Source organism: Mustela lutreola, chromosome 3, assembly GCF_030435805.1.
Source record: "Mustela lutreola isolate mMusLut2 chromosome 3, mMusLut2.pri, whole genome shotgun sequence".
Lineage (NCBI taxonomy): Eukaryota > Metazoa > Chordata > Mammalia > Carnivora > Mustelidae > Mustela > Mustela lutreola.
Window position 1 is genome coordinate 4,740,550 of NC_081292.1, and position 25,491 is coordinate 4,766,040.

The 25,491-nt window shown below is 50.1% G+C and overlaps 1 protein-coding gene across 1 annotated transcript in view; it reads left to right on the forward strand.

The window, feature by feature from the left end:
* Nucleotides 1–25,491, forward strand: part of FAM135B (family with sequence similarity 135 member B) — a 279,227-nt gene that overhangs the window by 116,331 nt on the left and 137,405 nt on the right. The window contains exon 3 of the mRNA XM_059165554.1: nt 23,285–23,364. Coding sequence (XP_059021537.1) covers nt 23,285–23,364 — 80 coding nt within the window. The remainder of the gene's footprint in view (nt 1–23,284; nt 23,365–25,491) is intronic.

Here is a 25,491-nt window from a genome sequence, read left to right on the forward strand (position 1 = left end):
TGTCTCTCTCCTCTCCAATGGAGATAAATCTTTAGACTCCAGTGTTTAGAGGCAGCAGGGAGGGAGATGAGGAGGAGAGAAGATGAAGGGATGTCTGGGTCCCAAGAGGGGCCCAGGGTCCACCGGCTGAGCTGTAGTTACCGCTTACAGGGAGTAAAGCGCAGGTAGACAGGACTCGTATGGTTCTTGATATTTAAGGCAAAGCTGCCCGCCCCTTGTTAAAATGCGTCCCATTCGGGATCACAGGCTTTAGCCCATCCCGCTGTCACTGCTCCTCTGCGGACACTCACTGCCGAGGTATCCAGTCCCCTGGGTTTAAATGCTATCCATGTGTCATTGGCTTCCTGGCTGATGCCATCTGCCTCTTCCCTCTTCCAGACTTCAGACTTGCCCAGCACGAGCTGGGCTCATTGTCGTCTTCCTGTCCCGAGGACCCCCAGGCCAAACACCAAATCTCCCACCTTCCCTCCCAAACCTCTTCCATCAGTCACCCTACTTCCATTAATGGCAACTCTGTCCCCCAGTTGTGGAGATCAGCATCGGAGAGCAACTCTTGACTTCTCTCTGTCTCCCGCCTCGTGTCACCGCAGCCAGAGCTCCTGTTGGCTCTCCCTTCACAATGCCTCCAGAAGAGGACATTTCTCACCCCTACTGCTAATGCGCTGGTCAAGCCAGCGTCTGTCCCGTCTGGATTTGTACGATTGTCTTCCCTGTCTGTTCTCCCTGATGTCACCCCTGGCCGTGTCTGGTCCCTCACAACGTAGAGGTCTGATGGTCCTTCTAAAGCGACACTCCAGTGCTCCAGTTCTCCAAGAGCTCTTCAGTTTGTTGGGAACAGAGCCAGAGTAACTGCAACGGACACTTACTCTCCGCTCCTTCATGTCTCGCCTGCCAGAGAGGTGTCTCTGTAGCTCCTTGATTGTGCCGGACGTGGCCCTGCGGTAGAGCCTTTGTGTTGGCTGTTCTTAGTGTCTGGGCTGTCCTCCCCTTCACTCTTTCAAAGCACTGCTGGAAGTCGCCTCCCATAGCGGATGCTGTGACCTGCTGTGCAGGGGTCTCTGGGTTTATGGCTGGGCACCTGCCGCTGGGTCCCTCCTCAGAGAGGTTACCTCCAGAGGAATCTCTGCCCTGCCCAATGTTGCATGTACGTTCTCCTCCTGCTCTGGGGCTGTTGACATCCAGTGACTGGTTGAGGAGCGCTGCAAAGGCCTGTCCCCCTCGCCCTGGTCAGGGTCGCCTGTGACGGATTGGCCCTGTTGCAGTTACAGCTCTGTCCATCTCTCCTGTGCCCGGTCCTGTCTTCCTCACTCTCCCACGGGGATGTTCCTGAGGTCACACCTCAACATGCGGATCTCCAGTGAGGATACTCTTTACCAGGACATCCAAATTGAAACGCCTTCCCTGACCCTCTCTCCAAACTGGAGTCCCCCCAGCGCCTCTCCCAGCTCTGTGAATGCTGTTACCTTGCTCTACTGATGTGTTTCTGGTGGTGTCTGCCTTCCCTCCTCCCCCACTGTAGGCCATAAGCTCCTGGAAGGAGGAACACCTGGTGTGTCCCCTGATGTTGCTCAAGAGATTGTACCTGGGCCGGGCTCATTGTAGGAGCTCCTCTAGTGTTAACTGAATGAAAGGAATAGAGAAGCAGAGGCTGTGGTTGACAAGGACAGAGGAGGCGACGGCGTATTCCCTGCCTCAGCATGGTGGGCACCTAGAGTGTCACGTCAAGGAGTCCAGGGTCCCTTCCAGGACCTGCAGGAAAGAACACCCCGTTAATCAGAGGTAACTCTTGCAACCAAGCAGGACTTGGGGCTGTCTTGGCTTCCCTGGGCTTCCCAGAAGAGTTCCAAACATGGGGTAACTTGCACAAGAGGATGGCTTTGTCTCATAGGCCTGGAGTCCACACAGCAGAGTCAGTTTCTCTTGAGTCTGTTCCAGGCCTCCCTCCTGGCTTTGCTGGCCATCTGGTGGTGTCAGGATTGCAGAGGCATCCCTGTGGTCTCTGCCTCCATCCTCACACGGTGTCCCAGGTTTCCAAACCTCACCTTCCCTTGTGCGTGTCTGTGTTGTGTCCAAATTTCCCCTTTCCAGAGGTGTCCGGGGGGCTCCATCAGTTGAGCGTCTGACTCTTGATTTCAGCTCAGGTCAGGATCTCAGGGCTGTGGGATAGACCCCTGCATCAGGCTCCGCACTCAGTGGGGAGTCTGCTGGAGATCCTCCGACTCCCTATCCCTCGGCCCCTCCCCCCATCTGCATTTTCTCTCTCTCTCTAAAACAAAAGAAAACAGAAACAAACAAATAAACAAAAAAACCCAAAACAAGAAAGAAACTGACCTTGTCAGTACTCAGTGGGTGGTGAAGAACCCTCCCAGCTCTCCCATTTCCTAACTGTTAATCCAGGCCTTTGCTCTCTGAAATATCCCAAGGTGTGGTCAGGGGGGCCTTGGTCCCACACAGGCAGCCTGCCGTATCCTTCTTTAGGGATTTGCTCTGCAGCTGTATCTCTCTGCTTACCGTATCACGTTGTGCGCACACATGTGCTCATAGACACGTGTCCTTGCTCACAGAGCAGGCTGTGTGATTCCAGTGCTCCAAAGCGCATCCCTTGGGGAATGGCTCCTTCCCCCAAGCTCCTTGTTCTCTTTGATGAAAAGGGTGCATCTGTAAACTTGTTCTGAGTTGGATTCAAACAGTGACTGGGAACAGGGACCTGCCTTGTGTTCTGGTTGTCCAGTAGTCTTCTTTAGTATGAGGGGGACGTCGGTGAAAGGAGGGGTATGACAGCATGTATCTCTGTCAATTTATACTCACTCAGTCCGCCCTGGAGGATGGCTTGTTTCCATCTTTGAAACATCATGTGAATAGGGCTACTTCTCAGATGAGGACCCAAGAGACTCAGAGATTATTTCAGCAGCCCGACCTGGGCTTCGATGTCAGAATGATCAGTTTCTTTGGTGACCCCAAGTTCTCAGGGCAGGATCCCCATGGACACATCTGAAAAATATAGATAATGAGAGTGCCTACCTCCTAGGGCTTTTGTGAACAAAAATTATGTATGTGTGTGCGCTGTTCCCAGTACATTTTCGCTGTGTGCATATTACGAATCATCATCATCATTGTGGTTGTTACGCAGTCTGCCTAGGGGATCATGACTACTGGTTGGCGGTAGAGCCAGCGTGGACACCTGCCTCTCGCTCCCTGCAATGCTTATATGTTCTTGTACAGTTGACCCTGAACAACACAGAGAGCCACTGATGAACGGATTTTTACAGGACAGTGCTGTAAATGTATTTTCTCTTCCTTCTTTTTAAAATATCTCGTATTTATTTAATCAGAGAGAGAGTGAGAGAGAACACGAGCTGGGGCCAGTGGCAGAGGCAGAGGGAGAAGCAGACTCCCTGCCAAGCATGGAGCCCAATGCGGAACTCAGTCCTAGGACCCTGGGATCATGACCTGAGCCCAAGGTAGAGGCTTAACCGACTGAGCCACCCAGGTGCCCCATGTTCTTAATGATATTCTTAATCAGGAATGTTGTATTTTCTTTAGCTTGCTTTATTTTAAGAATGCTGTATATAATACGCAGAACATATAGCATGTGTGTTCATCGACTGTGTTATCAGGAAGAATTTCTGTCAACACTGGGCTTCTAGCAGTTAATTTTACCTGAAGTAGAAAGTGATAGGTGTATTTTCAACTACATGGGGGGGGGGTCTGAGCCCCCCAGCCCCCATGTTGTTCCAATTTCAGGTTTGCATGCTTTGCCTTGCTCCCTACACTTTGTATATCTTTGACTTCAGAGAGGTTGCTTCTGTGGGGCCACAGAAACAGCTCTGCTGAGTTTATCTATCCGTCTGTCCGCATAGTCATTCATTTGTTCCTTGGCTCTCTCTCTCATCATGCATGTATCAAATAGGTAATAGGAAAAAAACAAATGAACCAGCTTGTGCTTAGCCCCTGCTGTATCCTAGGGATGGAGCTGGCATTTATCTACATTGTTTCATTTAATTATCCTGGAGCAGCAGATATTATCTTTCCTATTTTACACATGAGCAAACAGCATTCAACAAAGAACAAAGCAGAATATCTTACTTGAAAGCATGCAGGCTACTACCTCTCCTAGCTTTGCACCTGCCCCTGCTGGGAGCATCCTTCCCACCTGTGGTGCTCTCCCTGCTAACCCCTGCTCGGGTCTTCTCATGTCTTCTCAGAGGCCACCTGTCTCTGAAGACTGTCCGACGGCTCAGCCTGGGTCAGGAGCCTGCTTCCTGCTTCCCTTTGTTCTATCACTTATTCTCATCATCTCCCTCTTGTACTGTAAGGGCCTGGCATCTGGGTCCCATCAATTCCTGCTTCTCAGGCTTGCCCCCAGGGCTCTGTTAAAGCTTGGTGATGAGCGGATGATTGGGGTTGAAATATTTTGACCAACCTTGTTGAGTTTTGGAACACTGAAGTGGTATTTATTGAGAGTCTACTGTGTAGTTGAGACAGGTGTAGTCATTTCCTGGTCATGACACCAGTAGCACACTCCCTGTTCTCACGGATACATCGGTCCAGTGCGAGAGAGGGCCATTCAGCCTCGGCTCTCTTTGCTTGGTGGATGCTGTGGTTTGAAGGGCACGCTATGACCTAGACTGCGGGTGGTTACAGAAGTAGGACAGGAGACCCCTCGTTTAGACTGAGCGCTCGGGAGAGGCTCCTAGAGGAAGTAGCATTTAAGAGGAGACCTGAAGATTAATTAAAAAATAGCTAAATATAAGTGAGAGGAAGGAGGCCAAAAGGAGGGGCAGGCAGAAGGGATGAGACCCCGGCAGGAAAACCTTTGTCTGGAAAACACACTAAGGCCGCTGTGGCTGCTGGGAGGTGGGCTGGCGCCCAGTCTCTCTGCTCCCGCGAGGACCTCCCGCTGCCCACATGGGGCGGCCTGCCTTTGAGAATTGCAGGCAACCGCACGGGACTGAACCTCAGAGTCACTCTTGACCCGTCTTCGTTGGAGACTCTCCGTATCCTCCCTACCCCTCAGGCCAGGCCTGTGACGGACACGTCCCCGTGCCCCAGACCCGCTGCTCCCCTGCCGTCCTCGCTGCTCACGTGTCCCTGTCACGGAGCCTGCCCTGCCCCCGCCTGCTCTCTTTGGTCTTCCCCGTCCCCGCTCTCCCTGTGCTGTCAACACAGCATCCAGAGGGTCCTTCTAGAAGCTGAGCCGGGGAACGTCCCTTCTCTGCACCAAACTTCCCAAGGACTCGACTCCCGGCTTCCGTCAGAACAGACACCCGGGTCTTGGTGGTGTTCCACGAGGCCGTTCCTGACCCTCTGGCCACTCCAGCCATTGTCCTGTTCCTCCCACGTGGCCCCCTCAGGCCTGTGAGACACCCTCTATCTGGAACATTCTTCCCGGTGTGTGTGCACAGCACAGTTCCTCACCTCCCATGAAGTCTTTGTGCAGATGACGTTCTCTGGTTACCCTTCACGCCTGCAGCCTCCTGCCTTTGCTCCCCAAGGAGCCCAGGAAGTAGCTCCCACGTGACATCGGTATTCTTTTTATCCTCCCTGGAAAGGGGAGCTGCCCCGGGACAGGGGCTTCATCTCTTCTCCTCACTGATGGATCTCAGGCCTGATACCACTGGCCAGGCCGTGGGCACACAACTATGTGCTTCATGCATAGACAGGATAACGGGGAGACACACACACACACACACTTGGTGTATCCATCCACCCATTGGTGGAGGGAGGCTTGGATCGCTTCCACCTTTTGGCAACTGAGGCTGACCTCACAGGGTGCCTGTGTCTGTGTGAGGTCCTGCTCGCACTTTCCCTGGGCAGACACACGGTACCCAGCACCTTCACAGGACTTTGTGGGAGGGTCTCTCCCTGGTGCTGGGGAAAAGGGAGAAATTAGACCGTGAGACCCTGTCCCTGTCCAGCGCCAGCGCTCAGTCTTGTGGGACTGTGGAGCCCAGGGGGATAGGGCTGATGCAGAGACCAAGAGATCCTAACAGGGGGCCGTGGTCACTTATGGTCATCAGGAAGTGAGGCTTGAACCAGCCCTGCTGGGGCGAGTGGATGTAAAATGGCACAGTGACCTCTGGGCAGAGCCAGCCTCACTGGCCCGGGACTGGAACATTCCGGATGCGGGAGGTATGGTGTGCAGGAGGGGAGGAAGGAATGTTTGCAGAAGGACCCCTCACAAGCAGCCCTGCGTACCAGGCGACAGGACGTGGGCGCCGCGCTGTCGGGAGGGTCTCTGAAAGCAGAGCGGTATCACAGATGGGTTCCCAGTCATGGGTACGGATGGTGAGCAGGGGCGGGTATCCTGGAGTCCAGCTCCCTTGGGTTTGCTCCCCGGGCGTGTGACCAGAGCATGGTCTCCACCCTGGCGCTGTGCCCCATCCTGTTTGCGGGTGACTGTATGGATCGTAGTGTGGATGCAGTGATGGGGATACGTGGAGACTGTAGTGACCACACGGACAGGGCTCCTCAGGATGCAGGCGTCACCACGAGGCTCAGCCAGAGCTGGAGGCTAGGCAAGGGCTGGTGCCCGTCCCTGGTCTGTCATCTTTCCCTCTGTTCTCACGGCATTATTATTTCAGAAGAGGCTCTCAGGCCACGGGGGTGTGGAGGGAGGACCGGGTGCTGCTGCATCCCCCCCGGGGGGCAGAGACTCGCTGCGTGTGAGCGCCGACTGCCCTCGCTGTCCCAGAGCCCCGTGGTCTGCTCTCCGTGGCCCCCTGGTCAAGGTCGCACACGAGGGCTGCAAGTGGGAGCAAAGGTGTCCTCAGTGCTTCCTGCCCGTCTCCGAGTGAGGAGCTGGGTCCGGCTCCCAGAGGTCACAGGTGAACTGTGAGATCAAATCGAGGGGCCATGCCCAATGCGGGCCGGGCAGGACGGCATGGGAACACAGCTCAGCCTCCACCCGCCCCTCCCCTGCACCCGCGCACCTCACGTGCTGCTGGGCTAGAAGCCAGGGGCCCCTCTGCTTGGAGGCCAGCCCTGCCAGGGGCACCAGAGGACTACCTGAGGGACATGGGAGGGAGGGGTGAGCGGGCGAGGCTCTCCTGTAGGAGGAGCCGGGCCGGCCAGCCTTCCCATGTTCCCAGTTCTAACTGTGATGCTGCAGCCCTCAGCCGGTGGAGCCCTCCCGTCGCGGCTTCCGTGCCTCCCTGGGGCCCCGTGTGGTCAAAGCGCACTGTACTCGTCTGGACTCCCCACCCCTTCCCCTGCTTCCTGATGCCCTGGAGGCACGGTCCTGTTAGGTGTCACCATGACTCCAACCTGTCCCTGGCCGCCTGGCTTCAGGACAGCAAAGCGGTGAGCAGAGGTGGTGACCAGGATGGCTGGGGGAAGCAGGAAGCAGCAGGAAGATAGCGGTTTGCGTTGTTTATGCGAACAACATGTGTTTAGTGCATTGAGTCAACACGACGCACTTGTCTCATCAAATCTGAACTACGGACACATAGCTACTAACATTCTTATGGATTGTTGGGGTCTTAAAAATACCCACAGCACATTGCACAAACAGGAGGACGTGGAAGGCGGGCGGTGGGCGAGACATTGTTTGCTGTTCTGCACGTGGCTCCAGTGTAACGGCCTCTGCTGAGCTCCGGGGGCCCCTGGGCGGTCGTCACCGGGCGCCGGGGCTCTGTGCTGGGCGGCTGGCATGGGGGCCCTTCTGGCTTCATGGACTCCTAACCATGACTCTGGGATGGGGGGTTTCACCGCAAGGACCAGTTTGGACCAGTTTGTAAACTGGGGCTCAGAAGACCACCTGGGACTTTTAAGTCCCGGCTAGTGCTTTGTGGGGAGCCTCCCAAGGTCTACGTTACATGTATCTTGCTGTACAAAAATGCATATTCATTGATGCATTTATGCATATTCATGTATGTAAATTATAAAATGCAGAGAAACACAATGCCTATTCCTCAAAAGTTTACTGGGCTTTCAGAAAACTTACAGAGCTCTCTGCTCGAATATAGATCCGTGCGCACACCGCCAGCAGTTTCAACAGAAGTGAGATTCTGTTGTGTACCTCGAACCCTGATTTTCTTCTCCTTGCTTACTGAACTTTGAGTGACTGAATATTTTCTAAGGAGATCTACAGCCGTTTGCTGGGTGATGCGAAAACACAGAAGTATTGTCAGGATACTTCTGGAGGTCAGGATCCGTAGTCAGTGGCCCGCAGAGTGACTCAGGATTAAGCCATTCACTCATCCCCCCATAAACAGCTTGAGGAAACAGTGCTTAGAAATCAATAAGGCTAAGGCTCGGGTTCTTCCGGGGAGGAGCTCACAGCCAGGGGTTTGGGTTGAATAGATAAAATGTGTGTGTTAATCCTTCTCTAATCCCTGCAAGGGACCAGGATGGCTGGGGGAAGCAGGAAGCAGCAGGAATATAGGATTCTAATGGGGACAGACTGCCCAGGAGGCAGAGTCCTCACCGCAAGGACACGGAGAGAGCAGGGGGGCCCACTCCGCAGGTGGCGAGTCTTTGAGCTGAGTCCTGACATGTGAGGGCAATACCCCGGATGTTTGAGGCTGGCAGCCCGAGGAGGGGCGGTGGCGTGTGTGCAAAGGTGTGGCGGTGTGCAAGAACAGGAGGCGTGTGCAAAACCATGCATGTTAGAGCAGGAGCAGAGGCGGCACCCCGCCCCCGCCACACTCGCTGCTCCCCTGAAGCCCCCCCCATGGGTGTGACTGCAGTTCCTGAAACAAGTCATCTCACCGGCCAGGCTCTGCTGCCCGCACACTTTTGGTGATCATCTTACCAGGGGTGAGAGGAAAATCACTCTTTTTGGTCACAAGTGTGTCTCTTGCTGAGCTCCTACTTCCTTTGAAAATGCAGTTTCCATGTCCTTGATGTCTTGCAAGGAGCCAGGTTAAAGGAATGGGTGGTAGCACGAGCAGTCTTTTCTCGTTCCGACCAGAGAGAAGTGCCCATATGAGCTTCTGAGAGTGGCCGCATCACTGGAAAGCTCTGGGCCATAGGCATTGGCTCACAGAAGTATCCTTTCCTTGTGGACCAGAGGGGTCAATCTCAGGCTAGTGGAGGGGGTCACCTGGATTCCAGGGGATGTGGTGCCCGAGCCTCAGACTATGAACCAGGCCGTCCAAGTTCAAATCCAAGCTTGGCCACCTCCCCACCGAGAACATCATTAATCAGAAGACCAGTGGACAGTCTCTTATTTGCACCTGTCCTTTTCACTTTCTCTTGCAAATAAGCATGGGAACATAGCTCTCAGGCTCCTCGGGCACTGGAAGATTGGTTTCAAGCACTGCAGAAGTCTCCTTGGTCAGCTTGGAATAGGAATTAAGTCTGGGCTTCCGAACTTGGTGGCCCAATCTCCTTATTTTGAACATCCAGACAGAGAAGCCTGGAGACATTGGGTAACTTGCCAGAGGCTACAGGTGAGGTGGGTGAGGGCATGCTTCTAGGACTTTTGACTTTTCCTCTTCTAGAGGAATCCCCATGGCAACATACCAGGGACTGTGACTGTCTCGGGAGTTCCATGGGGCCCTGCCCAAATTCTGCTAGTTTTCTTCCATCACAGCTTCAGCGCAGCCTGTTGTGAGAGAGGTGGAAACACAACCAACCAGAAAATGACGGGTCCCTGGAGAGTAAAGACTTTTTTCAGATAGCCACCAATTTGTCATGACAGAGGTTAGTCAGGATTGACTGTGTTTTCTTATCTTTAGACGAGCTTTAGGGAGTTCAAGGAGTGATAAGTCTTGGTTCAAAATCCCAGCTCCCCTGTATCTTTGCTGTGTGACCTTGGGGAAGTGAGTCGGTGTCTCTGATTCTCTTTTCTCATATGTATTCTGGAACAATGCCTGCTTTCAGACCTGCTTTTAAAAAAGAAATGACACTATTCTCTGTCATCCTAAAGACAGTGGATGTCTGTGATTTCATTTCTTCACAAGTGAACCATAACAAACAATTTGGGGTTTGTGCATTATGCCCTAAAGACCCTCAATCAGTGCCTTGTAAGCCTGAGCCAGATGGCAAAATGCATGCCAGAGGAGGCAGCGTATTTCTTTCTTCAAATAATGCACGTATGATCGAAATCTTCATTACTCAGCACTTTATGCTTTTGGGTCCCTGTGTTAAGTCAGAAAACATGTCTTGCGCTGACTATGCATGGCACGGTAAGGACACAGGAATGAAAATGACAGATTTATTGAGAGAGGCCGACAGCTCACGGTGGAGATGATTGATTTCCTGAAACTCCCAGAATAGAAGTCCTGCTAAGAACACATGGGGTGGGGAGGCAAGGGTAGAGCACGGGCTTTGAGGACTTTGAGGACAGACAGAACTGCTCTGAACACACACTCTGGTAATTATTAGCAGCAGAGCCTTGGGAAAGCCACTTAACCTCTGTGAACCTGTTTCTTTCATTCATCAAATGAAATAAATAGATAAATAAGATGGCCATACTTCAGGGGTTCACTGAAGCCAGCAGGAGAGGTGTCCTCCTGGACTGAGCAGCAGCGGCCTGTGGTATGACTCAGTACTTGGGGGTTAGTGATTGTTCTAGTCTTATTTCTAAAGGTCAGTGCCCTTGAGCAGGACGCATTGAGGAGATTGTGGTGGGCAGTGAGTGCTCTCTGTGCACCTGCTGTGGGCCTGAGCCTGGGAGGGGCCTCTGCCTGCCCATGTTTTGGTCTTGCAGGACGAGTGTGGACTGCTGTCCGCCAGAGGGACACTGCCCTGTACCACATACCCCAGCAGCTGGGGCTTTGAACTGCTAGCCCCTGATTACAGAGAAGGGAGAACCCTAAAAAGAGGACACGGAGAGTAAAAACGAGCAGCGGATGCCTGGATGCAACAGAGAAGAGTGTGTGTGTGTGTGTGTGTGTGTGTGTGCGCGCGCGCACACATGCGTGTGTGTCAGAGAGAGCAAGAAAGAGAGACATAGAGGAAGACGGACAGACAGACAGATAGTGAGCTTGGAGAGACTGACCGGTCCTGGGGGAAAAGGCCCATCCGAGGGCAGGCTGTGCCCCAGATTCACGGCAGCTTTCCTGGGTTCCGTCCCACATGGCTAGGTGAAGCTGTCCCTAATTCTTCTCTTTGGCGTTGGGGATTTTTCCCTTTCTTCCTTCCAGGCAAGTCACTGAACGTTTAGTTCAGGGCCATGTATCCAGCTTCCTGACTCGGGCCTGCTTAGTGCTGACCTGGGCTTTTTCAGGCACGATGCTGCTGCTGTCAACACCGCCGTCCACAGCTGGGCCCAGAGCGCAGCCCTGCGGCCGGAGGGGCCGAGTCCTGTTCTACCACGTGCCCAGAGGCTTGCAGCCCCGCTGGGAGGCAGGCCTGCCGCTCCCCCAAGTCCGGCCAAGCCCTGGGACCCCCCCCCCCCGCCCCCACCCCATGCATCTGCTGGCCAGCAGCGTGCAGCAGCCGGATGCCTCCCTCCCTCAGGGGCCTCTTGGTGCCCACGCTGTCCGTGGAAATTACGGATCCCATGTGTTTGTTAGATGGAGCCGAGGACCTCTTTGTTGTTCTGTCTGAACAGTTTTGCAGAAATAGAGATTAGATTGAGGAGGAAATGGGGACTTTTTATGCAGATGAGGAAATCCCTTGAAATCTGCAGGCTCCCTTGCAGTCCCAGCAGTCTCCACACCCAACGGCGGCGAAGAGACGCGGCTGAGCGAGGAGGACGCACCGGGGTCGGGACGGTTTCTCAGAAGAGACACGTTCTGGTGGAAGGGGCTGGAAATCAGCCAGGGATTCTTCCTCGCAGAGGACCGTTGGCAGGGGTGTCTGCGTGTCTGTCAGCCCTCTATCTAGCTGTTCTCATGCAAGCTTCAGCGGCCTGCTTCACCTGGCCTCATGGCCCAGACGAGAAACATGGCTCACGCTCGATGGTCTGAGAGAGGAGGCGAGCTAGACAGAAGGCGGCCTCATGCACAGGGAGCCTCAGAGCCTCTTGCACTTCCTGAGTCCTGGTGTGTGCGGGCACCTTGCAAACGCTGCCTCAGGGACTCCTCACCGCAGACTTACCTGAGGGCTTCGCTATCCCTCTTTGACAAGTAAAGAAACTGAGGCTCAGAAAGCTGGAATGATTTTCCTCATGTTGCACACCTGGAAGGTGGCAGAGACAGGATCAAACCCAGGTTTCACTCTGAAGACCGTACTTCCCCAGGGTAGCACGATGTCTTCCATGAAGCCTTTCTTTATTAGAATAACAATGGTAATATGGATATTAATCAGTTAATGATTATTGGAGACAGCACAGGCTCTGTGCTGCGCTGAACTGTTTTTATGTTGCCCTCACTCAGTCCTGTGCATTGGGTCTAATCGCTTATCTGTTTGTTTACAAAGGAGAAAATGGTAGCTCAGAGAGGTTAAGTAACTTTCTTAAGGTCACATAGCTGGAAGGGGAAGAGTCTCTTAACATAAAAGTTCTGTTTGATTTCACACTCGGTGCCTTTAACCACTACATTTAATCCTGCATGGCCTGTAATGTAGGCCATCTGTTTACACGGTAGCAGATTCTAGATACTAGATACTAGGTGATACTAGATTCCCCGTCCTGTACTCCAGCTCCCCACTACCCCTGCACACATCTCTGGACACCACCCCTCTGCATTTTTCCAAGCTTTCTTTCGCCTCAGATGTCATTATGGCCTATAACTACCCCTTCCTCAAGGGTGAGCCCAGAGAGCATGTGAGCTTCCTCGATACTAACTTACATCTGTAAAATGGGTCAGCCTCTGGATAAGTCAGGTCAGCTCAGGCATAGCAATGTGTAACACGGACAGAATTGCATTACAGAGCACCTGTGTCTGCCAGGATCTCCATCGTGCTCTGGGTCAAAGCCTGCCACCTAACACTAAGGAAGGGCCCTGTGGTTCTCGGCGGGGTCTGGATCCACGGGAGAGCGTCCCAGGCTCGATCCCAGGACCCTGAGATCATGACCAGAGCTGAAGTCGGGTGCTTAACTGACTGAGCCACCCACATACGCCCAGGTGTGACTTTTTAAGTCTTGAACTCTTCCTGCTGTTATGGCTATCCCTGTAGTTTGAAGAATACTTTTGTATCTTTGAGGTTTCCTGGGCATGAGCTTTCATAACACTTGTGTTGATGCTAAGTCTGTGAGTGAGGTCTGTTTCTTTGGAGTTCCAGATTCCATACAGGAAGAGTGGAGGCGATAATGACCCTCCTTTCTGAATACTGTCCAGGTAGAATCCGGCATCACACGGACAACACCTGGTGCCATGCCCACCTGGGGGTTGGTTTGCAAGGACGTCTGGGTGTCCTCACTCTTGCTCTGATATTATGGTTGTTGTTGTAAATATTTATGGGGTCTCCACAAACAACAGTGAGGAAATTGTATCCACCTACTTGTAGAGTATCTTTTCTTATCACTTAGGGTCAGTATATACCCTAGAATTCGATTATGTCCAAGTGTATGGGTATCCTAGATTAGGTGATGGGCCAAACTTAGCAGTCGTGTTCTTTGGTGGACCTTGTGAACTAGCTGGGTGGCCATGGGGGTCCTTTCCTCCGTTCTGGCTCTACTTTCCATTAGCAACATCTGGTCCCAATGATGAGAGTAGTTCAGCGACATTTTAGAAGGAATTGGTGCTTACAGGGTCTCATGTACTGTGCCAGGCACTCAACCTGCAGCGTCGCATTGGTCCCTCACAAGCCTTCATTTTTAAGGTGAGAAAACCAGTGCTTGGGGAGGTATGATGCATGGCCGAAGGTCACACACCACTAGTCAGTGGAGAATCCAATATCTAATACCCAGTATGTCGGGGGTGAGAGCCGGGGCCTTGGGCTCCCCGGTGCGTGTTCATGCTTTTGATCCCTCTCTATGAAAGACTTGTCCTCTCCCTCCGACTGCTTGGAACTGGCTGTGGGATCTGGGCTTGCCAATTAGAAAAATTCTCTTTGCAGAGACCCCTGTCACGGTGTGATTTTGCACGGCAGATTTTCTGGTCTGAGGTTTTAAATTACCCGTGTCATTTCAAGCTGTGCAAGATGCTTAAAAGCCTGCTTCTACCTAACCTCATTTAATCAAGCAACACAAACGCAAAGAAAATCCAGTCTTACTTCCCATCACAAGAGAAGAGCACCGGCCCCTGTTGAGGAGGCACGATGTCCCGGGGAGCTCGTCACGGAATCCCATCCCGTACAGGATGTCAAGGAGTCTTCGTTTTACCTGCAAATGGTTCTTTTCTGCTGACCTGGAAGCTGACACCAGCAACTTTTCAGAGAGCCACGCTGACACATGGCCACTCCTGTAAATTAGAAACCCCATCTGGGTTGACTCATTAGCTAGGAACAACAGGTTCACCAGGGAGCGTGAATCCCAATGGCTGAGGGAGATCCAGGGATGGTGCAGCACTTTGCCCTGTTTTGGGAACCCTGCAACCTCAGTTTTTATACATGGCATCTCGAACTAGACTACTTGTGTTGCTGATTTGAGCTCCTTGAGCTGCGTGCTCTGGCGAATACCGGTGATCGTTCACCAACAAATCAGGCTGCTATGTAAAAACAATACCACAGGGGCACCTGGGTGGCTCAGTGGATTAAAGCTTCTGCCTTCAGCTCAGGTCATGATCCCAGGGTCCTGGGATCGAGCCCCACATCTGGCTCTCTGCTCAGTGGGGAGCCTGCTTCCTCCTCTCTCTCTGCCTGCCTCTCTGCCTACTTGTGATCTCTGTCTGTCAAATAAAGAAAGAAAATCTTTAAAAAAAAAAAAACAAAACATAAAACAATACCACCATTTACTGCCTCCTAGTGTCGCTCTGCACACTGACTCTGATTTCTGTCTCGGTCAGCTCCAGAAGGTAACTGACCAACCCCATTTGCAAGTGAACACATGAAAAGGCAGAGAATTTAAATTGTCCTCAGTTGGACAAAAAGCATCTTCATTGCCATTATTGTTACTATAGGATTCCCTGTTTTTAACCTGAACAGGAAGAGGAGAATATGGGAGAACAAAGAGCGACTTTGTTCAGACTTTGAAATCTATACTCACATGCCATGCCTCTTGCAAAGGTCATCTTCCCTCCTGCTCACAGGAGAATTATCCTACGAGCTTACTGAGTATAATTTTTTTCCATGAGGCATCTCAGAGCAATGAAATAGATTTTCCACGACTGCTCAGCAGTTGGAAGCCAACCTAACAGTGGCTTTCTTAGAACTGTTCCAAATTGCCCCCTTATTTAATCTGTGTGGGCTCCGTATTTCCTTTGGGCTAAAAGGTTGGAGTGGTGGTCACGAGGCATACTGTTTAAAAAGTGGCTCAAAAAAAGTACATCGTGACATTTGTTGAGGTCCATGGCATAAATTCTCCCACCCTGGCCGGTTTCAAGATACCCACTTGAGGTAGATAACCATGGAGTTATACACTGTTGCCACACCACGGCTTGGTGGGGGAAACACCATGAGGAATGCAGTAACTGTGTATGGACTTTTGTAGACATTTGAGTTAAAAATGATTTGATTGAACAGATATTTATTAAGTGCCTGCAACTCAGTTCTGTTATTAAGAGAGAGAGAGAGATTGAGCAAGAGTGAGCAAGCAAGCTTGCTGTAGGTCTGTGCAGATGAATCCCCTGGGATCTCTAGCTGAGTCCTGATCTGTATATCTGTATGAGGCAACTACCCAAGACTGAGGGGATTTTAGAAAGTCTTATTTCTGGACCCTGTAAGTGGGAATGTAATATATCATTCAAAGAGCTCTCATGGAAAGTCAATGTGGCATCTGTTGGTGTGCACATCAAAGAATGCCAGACATGAAGGATTGACATAATGGCAGAGGGGTGCCTTGGTCACAGTTGGAAAGGACGCAGGGGTTGAGTTTCAACCTTTGACCACCAATGTCCCTGAAGTTTTCGGGACATCCCCATAGATTCATAACATACCCAGAGAGTTAAGCGAAAGGCATTTTATTGTTATCTGGGCTTTAGAACCAAACCCTGTTGGTGACTGCATCGCAATGATTTCAGTTGAACTTTACAGAGAGGATCCTTTCCCCCTATGAAGCAGCTTTCAACACCAGTAGACAAAAATATCTGCATTGTTTCTACCCAAAAGTCGAACCTGGATTCTTAGAGTTTAATGGCTCTATTGCAAGGAAATACTCAGCTTTCTACCATCAAGAGGAAAGACAGTAAGAGAAATCCAGTTGCCAATTTTGCTTCTTCTGAGTTTCCCCCCATAGAAAATGTGGCCCCAATAAGGTCTGGAATCAGATTCTACCCGTCAGGATTGTGTTTGGGTTCAAATGATCAGACAGATGACTAATCCTGGCTTAAAAATTGTAAGATATCACAAGGAATCTAGAAGTAGACCGTACCATCATGTCACCAAGGACACGAAGGACTCAGACTTCTGTCTTTCTGCTCTGCCACTGTTTTCACATGGCTCTTATCTTCATGGCCAAAACATGGCTGTTTTAATGCCCAAAAGACCCATTTTCTTTCTGTATAAAGTCAGGGGACAAAGTCAGAGAAGGGACAGACAGCCCATGGGTCATGAAACCCAAGACTGCTTTAAGAGTGTTCCTCTTTGCTCCGTCAGACAATGAATGGTTTTCTCTCATTAACCAAGAGACGATCACACAATCTCTCCTAGCTGCAAGGGAGTCAGGAGGGGTGAGTATCTTTAGCTACGTGTGTTTCTTTCTCTGGCCCCTCCAGATGAGTGAGGAGTTGGGAATGAGGGATTGAGAAAAGTCATCCCAGTAAACATCAGTGGCATCTGACTGAACTATTATAATCCTTATGTTTTGATCATACTGATGCATCCAGACAAGTTTTGCTGAAATATTAGAGTGGACCTTTCTTGAAAATGTCTCATTAGTTGCTGTTGAGACCAATCAGATCCAACAGAGTGGTTTGTAGTCCTGTTACGGTGGGTGGACACGGTCAGAAGCGATGAGTCAGCTCATGAGTGTACAGTAAAAATATATTGGTCATTTCCTGGGTCTTTTTTTAGTTGATATTTTAGAAACCAAGGTCTCTCTTATTGACATAACTACCCTGTCTTCCCCATTAGGGCAGAGAGATTTACCCTGGGACCAGTGGGTCTTCCATTGTCAAGTTAAGTCACACAGCCAGTCAGTGTAGAGTTCCAGAGTTCACACTCATAACCACGTGCTTTATTGCCTCAGAAGCCTCTAAGAAAGAGGGTTATTTCTTAGCCAGGTGGGCACAGCCATGTCAGAGCAAAGCATTACTCTTGTGTCCGCCATTTTGTATTACCAAGTACTACGTGCCACAGGCATCTCTGAACCTTGTCCCACCCAAGCAATCACCGTTCCCCCAGCTTCACCTCACCTACGAGGGTGGATAGATTGGGATCCCAGCTGGGGCATGGTGTCTGTTCCATACGTCTTAGTTAATAGTAACAATATTTTCTCTTTACTGAAATACTGAAGGTTGAGTGTCGTACTAAGGGCTGTACCTGCACGCCCCATTGGCAGCATGTGACAGTTCTGTGAGGCTAGTACAGATATCATCACCTGTGAGGAAGGAGGCTCAGAGAAGGAAAGTTACTATTTGAAGTTCATCTATTGGCTGGGGGATCTAGGTGTTCTGACTCCAGAGTCTCAGTTTTGACCCAAACACAGCGATTTGTACTTTAAGGTTGGGTCACCTGTCTCTGGGTCAGAGCAGTTGTTGCATATCATGCCTAATATGAAAGTGATTGTAACAAAATGTCATAGATCTCTGTATTCCCATTATAGAATATCATTTCTAGTTTTGTTAGTTTCATAAAAATTGCATGTGGATTCTTAGTCACTCACAGAATTGTAGATGTTGGGAATGGATTATATAACCCAATGGTTTTTTGAAGGAGTCTCTGTTACTGGAATCAATCAGTCTTTCTTTCTTTATCTCTCTTTCTTTCTTTCATTCCTCTGACACTGATTGAATGCCAACTGTGCGCGAGCACCATGTTAATTGCTGGAAATACAGAGATGAATAGGACCTGGTTCTCCTCCTCCAGCAGCTGGTGGCAGTGGATATTTCTATAGTCAAACAAGAACAAATGTTTATTCGATGCTTTTCTCTCCTTACACAGTGCTAAGATCTCTAAAGAGTATAAAAGAAGCACGAGATAGCATTCCTTTTCTAAAGGTGCTTTTGAGAAAACAAAGGGAAATGCATTAGTGATCACAGGGAGAATGGGATTGGACTCCTGGTGATAATAGTGGTGGGAGCTGAGAGGAGCCTAATGAAGTTTAAAACACCTGCATTCGCCTCCCCAGATAAGAGCCTGGTTTACTCAAACCACCCTGCATTTTAATCCCTAGAGTTTCCAATAACTAGCCATGTGACTGCAGGAAAATTACCTAACCTCTCGGAGTCAGTTTGTCTGTTGTTAACATGGGATAGTCACTCTAGCATTAGCTTTGTCACGAGGAAGAAATCTGAAAGCCTGTATGTACTAGTTTACTATAATAAATTGCCAGAAACTAAGTGGTCAAAACAACACAGATTTATAATCTATAACAACTCTGGAGGTCAGAAGTCTGAAATGGAACTCCCTAGGCTAAAACGTGGTTGTTACAAGGACTGTATTCCATTGCGGAGGTTCTAGGGAAGACTTTGTCTCCTTATCTTTTCCGGGGCACGTAGGCCACCTGCATTTTCGGGCTGGTGGCATCCGTCATCTTTGAAGGCCGCAGGAGCAGGGAGGGACCTTCTTGTATCGTGTTACCCTCTCGCTCTCTCTCCTACCCCCTTCTTCCATTTGGAAGAACCCTTGTGGTTACCTTGGATGTACCTAGGAAATGCAGAATAATCCCATTCCAAGGCCAGGGGGTCGGCATCCTTAATTCCACTTACAACCTTAATTCTCTGTTATGGGTTCTGGAGTAGAGGACACAACTGTCTTTGGAAGGGGCATTATTCTGCCTACCACGTTATGTAAAGGGCATAGTTTATGCCATTCTCACAGATGGAAGCCCGTAAGATTAAACATGAGTATATATATTTTTATCCCAAAAAGAGTCACTTGCAAATCCAGACGACCATGCTGGCACAGTGCCCGAAGGATCCCCCCTCCCGGGCTCCACTTCCTCCTTCCGTCCTTACTGCAACTCCCTCCCCCACCCCTTGCTCACCTCCCAAGGACTGGAGCCAGCTGCTCCCTTCTTCATAGCATCTTCGTGAATGACCCCGGCTGGAAGAAGGAGGATTTAAGGTGGTTAAAGGAAATCCATGTGGGAAGTAGTAGGGCCATGCCTGGAGATGTGCTAACACTATTTACTGAATGTGTCGAACGTGGACAAATCCCTTCATCCTCGGGGTGGGAGGGGGTTCATCTTGAAGATGGAAATGATAGTAAGGAGATCAAAGGTTTCCTGCAGGGATCAACCGATACCATGTATGCCAGGTAGGACATGTGGTTTATGGATTCATGACCTGGCAGACATTCATGTCAGATACAAGAGAATTAACTAAAGGGGTTTAAGCATTCTGTTTAATCAGGCCAGAGCCCAATCGGGCCGGCCTAATTGACACATTTCTTTTAACCTGTGCCTCTAACGCGTCTGAAGTTCAAAATGATGACTGGTTCCTTGAAGTGAGATTCGGGAACGTCAAGGGGTTTTAAGGAATAGGAACTCGGGCAGTGTTTTGGAATTGGTTATAAAAGGATTTAATCTATGCAATAAAACGTGATTCACATCAGGTGTTGCAGCCAAAAAATAAAAAACAAAACAAAACAAAAACCAAAAACACTTATCTCTGGATTAGAATGTTGACTGCTCTTTGCTACTGGATAAGTGGTTCCATATTTCCAGCGTCTTCTCCGGGCAGCCCCTGAGATGACGCTTTCTCCCACAGAGGATTTACAGAGGCTGCAACAGGATTGCCTCCGTGACGTTCTCGGTCCAGGCTCTGGCAGGTGGTGCTGGGTAAGCCTTGAGCGCAACTCCAGCTGCTCCAAGCACCGCCTGGTAGAAAAGTGACAGATCGCCTCGGGGAAGGGGTGACCCATTTTGTGTTCAGAGAAGAAGCGGTTAGAATATTAAAACCGGCGGTGGTGGCGGTGGGATGAGACTGTTGAACTGCATGGGTCTTTTCATTAAGGAAGCACCAGAAGCGACCTCCTGTGTTTGTGTCCATCAGCCTTTGCTGGTGATGGGCGCGTGGGGAGTCCGCAGGTCCATGCGTTCCGTTCTGTCGACAACGGAGCAGTTATGCCTCTTGTCATTGTCATTAATTGGGGAACAGCACATTTCAAAGATGTTTTATTAAAGATCCAAATTTCTGTCTTCCCTTGAAAATCCCAAAAGGTCTAGCAACCCACAGTCAGCCTTTCTGCACAGTGGTGATTAGCGACAGCCAAGGAGCAGCGTCTCCTTTGGACGGGCGGGAAGCGTCCATCCTGCCTCAGTCTCCCTCACACAGATTTGTGAGCTGGTTTGTGAATGTGCTTCCCCCATGGATTTCTCGATGGTCGTCAAGTGCCTCCATGTAATGAGCTGTTGCTCCCCGAGGAAAGAGAGTGAGGGGCTGGGAGCCCTTGGTCACGGTGTGTTTTATCAGCTGATCAAGACGTAACTTGATTGAAGTGTGTTTCTGTATTAGGCAGCACTATCTGTCTATCTCTGCATCATCCATCATCTATATATTTCTCTATCCTCTATCTATCATCTACCATGAATCCATCATCTTTATCTTTATCACTCTATTGTCTGTCTATCTATCTATCTATCTATCTATCTTTGATCTACTAGCATTGAACTCATGGCCCGGAGCACGGTCCGAGCGCAGCTCATCTAATGTACTGTCTTTGCCGGTGTCCTCCACTTAGGGACATGGGACAGCACTTCTGCTCTACACGAGGGGCATTTTCAGTAGCAGAGTAACCCACAAAAAGCCCAGAAATGCAAAGAAAAAGAAGTGACACTAAACAGACTGCAGAGGACATGTGTTTCCAGCATGGGAACTGAAAACAGAGGTAGTGTGGTCCTGCTTGAGCTCAGGTGAAACAGGTGCACGGGGGTGTCAGCACTCGCACATTTGGAGGCACATCTGGAGGCACGTCTGAGTGGCTGCAGAGCCCCCGAGTCCCGGGTGTGGGGATGTAGATAAGTGTTACCACATAGGTCAGTCCACACTTACGGAATCTGTAAGTAACGAGGATCACCTGCCTGTGTCTGGTCCATATTTTCTCTCACCATGTGGCTCGTCTGACACTCCTCTCAATGGTACACACAGCAGAACACAGGTGTTTAGGTCTTGGTGAAGTCCAGTTTTTCAGTTTTTTTGTGTGGATCACGCTTTCGGTGTGGATTAAGAACTCATTACTTATCCCTAGATCTTAAAACTTTCTTTTACTTTTCTTCCCGAAGGTTTAGTTGTTTTACATTTTGCATGCAAGTTTCTGATCCCCTTTGAATTAATTTTTGTAGAAGGTGAGCTTTTTGTTTGGTTCTGGTTTGACTTGGTTTTTCCCTATGGATAGATAACTAATCGCTTCAGGACCGTTGATTGGGAAGGGTACCTTTCCTCCATTGAATGGCTCTTGAACCTTTGTCAGAAATCATTTGAGCAAATGTGTGCCCTCATCACTGCAGGGTGGGGGTAGAAACTCAGGCCCCCACATAGTCTGTACTTAGAAAAGGTGGGGTTCTCATCACTGCCTGTTAGTAGTGAGAATCCGGCTCCCTCCTCAAAGATCTTACCTTTGCCAGGTGAGGAAGCTGCCTCGTTCAAGGTTGGCAGTGGTGGGCATCAAAGCTCTTTTGTGGATTTTGCTCGTATGGATGGAGATGAGGCCACAGTTTTTCTGCGTACTATGGCTGAAGTACAACCACTATTGTCTAAAAGTTTTCTGTCTTGCGAGGTTGCCTCTTTTCTGGCACTTTGTCTAGAAAAAAATGGGCATTTTTGTTAGAGTTTTTTTGTTTATTTGTTTTCATCTGCAGCCATTAGAATTTCTGGGTGGTTAGTTTCTCTCTGGGATTTACAAGGCAGAAATGCAGAGAACTCACCCTCTGGACCTTGGGTTCTTAGACTGTTGGCTTTCTTTTCATCTGTAAAAATCTTTGTTTATTTTATATACACCATCTAGAAGTTTCAGTTGTATGTAGTGGGGAGGGGATGGGGAAAAGTGTGTCTACTCCATCTTTCCTGGAAGCAGATGTAATAGCTCTTTCTTTCCTTCCTTCTTTCTTTTCTTTACTTTACTTTTCTTTTCTTTTCTTTCTTTTCTTTCTTTCTTTCTTTCTTTCTTTCTTTCTTTCTTTCTTTCTTTCTCTTTCTTTCTTTCATAGTCCTAATTTTACAGATACAGAAACATGCTCAGAGAAGTTGTATGGTGTATACAAAAGCACACAGCTCCCAAATGATGTCACCCGAACTCCAGCTGTGAATCCAGCACTGGTGCCTTGCTCCGTATCTCCTCGGCTTCTCTCACACATGCACACACACACACACACACACACACACACACAAACACACACACACACGACAAACACAAGCCTGTCAATAGAGCCTTCTATGAGTATATTCACCGTACAGTGTCTGCCAAGCCATAAGCTCGATGAACCAGCAGAGATCCATGAGTTCATGGTTCATTTTGCTTCTATTTCACATTGTTTTAATTCACATCCCCTCTCACAGTGGGCTTGACATTGGTGGGAGGGGAGAACAGTATGGCGCCAGGACTGTTCCTGAGTGCTTGCGAGCACAAGAGCCATTACCTGCCCAGGCAGGGACCTGGGGCAAGTGCTTCTGCATCTGTGGCAGAAGGGGAGCAGCTAGGAGGGTTACCGATAGTCTGGGAACCTGCGCGATGTCCTGAAATGATGGAGTTTGGAAATGGGAGTAGCGTCTTACAAATAAGGGCCCAGAAATGTGCTGGAAAAGTGGTTGGTAAGACCCCCAGGAATGACAGCCCAGCTGCTGTGTTTCTAAAGGAAGAGTTTGTGTTACAACCTGACAGCAACTCAGTTTATGTATGGATTTCTCACTGTGCATTAAAGCTTTATTTTCCCATAGAATGGACTTTCCTGACTAAACAGAAGCCATGCCCCTTAATGCACCTGTGCTCTATGGCCAACCCATCTCTCCCTCTCCCCGATACCACCAACCTGGCATATGTCTCCAATGATCTCACTTCAATGCAACTTCCTGTCTCTATCCTGGCTCCGTCTTATCCCTCTGCCACGGTCCCTCCTTGACGCCAAGCGACCGTGCACACTGCTAGACACTTCCCTGGTTCCCTTTGGCCTTTAAGATGAAGTCTAGGCACTTTTAGAAGAAGCCAACAGTAAGGAGTCTGGTCTTCATCTGCCTGTTCTCTGTTCTTTCCTTAGGTATTACCAGATCCGAGTGACCTTGAAGGTGTCCTCAAGGATCCCCCACAGACTGAGCGCCTCCATCGTCGGGCAGACAGGTGAGCAGGAAGAGGGCAGCGGGGCCCTTGTTTTCCACGGGTGGACCATCAGCTGTGACTCCATGCCCGTGCAGAGCAGAGTGCAGCGTTCAGAGCGACATTCAGTAAATCGTGTTGGATGTTGGATGAGTTTGGAAAGGGAGGCCCACTCGTGGTGTAGCCATGTGTGTATGTTGTTGCAAGGGGAACCTGGCTGAAGGAAAACACACTCTCCCAGGGAAAAACCTGGCTGTGAAGGGTTGGCTGGAGTCCAGTCGGGGAGGAAGACGATGGCAACTGACATCCTGTTGTCAATCCCGAAAAGCAGCTAGTCACAGGGACTGAGTAAGTTGGCAGGTGTGGTAGTGCTTCCCAGGCTCAAGGAGGAGTCAGAATCAACACTCCCAGCTTGGGGAGAAGGATGGCCAAGGACAGCCCAGGTTCTGACTTGGAGGAGGCTGCGTTATTAGTGGGATCCAGGACTCCCAGCAGCAGGTGCTTCGTGTAACGGAGTGTTGAGTCCAAAATAAAGAGCTTGTTACATAAGAGGTAAGGATAGGCACCAAGAGGAAATACTTACATTAGTGTATGTAGGTAAATGTGTAGATCAGTCACATCCTCACAAGGAGAAGTGACGGAAGGGGCTCCTGGGGGGCTCAGTGAGTTAGGTGTCTGCCTTTGGCTCCGGTCGTGATCTCGGGGTCCTGAGATTGGGCCCTGTGGTGGGCTTCCCGACCAGTGGGCAGTCGGCTTCTCTCTCTCTCTCCCTCTCACCCTTCCTGTAGCTTGCTTGTTCTCTCTCTTTCTCCCTCTCTCTCAAATCAATAAAATCTTTAAAAACAAAACCAAAAAACCTGTATGGATGGAAGAGAAAGTAAGGAGATAAAAAGAACTATGGAAAATCTGCTTAACTTTAAAGATACAAATAGCTGTAGTGAAGATTGGTATAGACAAAAAAAAAAAAAAAAAAAAAAAAAAAAAAAAAAACACAAAACTGGTAGAGTCGAAAGCTCTGGTCGTAGCTACCCTTCACAGAATTTCCTTTGGAATTTCCCTGGCAATTGGGTCACTTTGTTATGGGCAGTGATACTACGGTGAATGGAATTACAGGCACTGAAATCCCCCCAGGCTGGGGATGGAGCCGCCGGAGTCTGCTTAGTTCCCCCTGCAGGGGTGTGGACGGTGTGGGAACGAGCAGCCTACCCAGACCACACAGGACGACATCAAGGACTGATGGTGGTCCGTGGGCAGCAGGTTGATCAGAGCCTGTGGTCTAGATATAGAAGACGCTGGAGACCACCTGCTCCTCCTCGGACTCTAGGCAGAGTTCACTGTCGAGTCCTAGGCTAGTCACCCCATTCCCAGGGTGTGCTTGTCTTGCGCGCTGCTCCTCTCTCCAGGGAAGGAATCAGGTGACTGAGAACGGTGGGCACCCGGTCCCCCGTGTCCTGTGTGCCCTCAGGAAGCCTGCGGTTCCCTGCTCACCCCTGCCTGGGTAGCGCCCCATTCTCATCCACTTCTTGCCAGAAGGAGATCGGTTTGATTGGCAGAGGGGGTAGGAATCCGGCCATCGCCACATGTTCCTGTGTGATCCAAGGCACTGGCAACTGGAAATTGAATTTCCTTACTTGAAAAGTGAGGATACAGAGCCCATCCTCTGCAGTGTTCTTGTCTTGGAGATTATAATGGAGAAGGACATTTTACATCCACAGAGATTACACATGTCAGTTTCCAGGAGAGTAACCGGCCCAGTGTCAGTGTCCATCAGTCTGACCTGTGAGTGGCCACACAGTCAGGGCTGCAGGGCTGGGTTCGTCCTCAGGGATGAAGCTGGGACCTGGAATCCGGGCAGGATCCATGCCCCAGCCCACCTGCTCACAGCCATCCCCAGGTTCCTGACAAGGACTCCGTTCCTTCCCTATGACTCTAGAGCCCGAGATCCATTCCCTCATCTGTGGAGCCTTCTCTTGGAGCTGGTGGTCCCCACCCACCACCATGAGGACCAGAGAGCTGCCTGACATCCAGCTGCTGGTAGAGCCCAGGAGGGGCTTGGGGAGAGGAGCACTTTGCCACACAGAAACAAAGACAAATGAATTGCAGTTTAGGGGGAGGAAAAACAAAACAAAACCAAACAAAAACAAAAGAAAC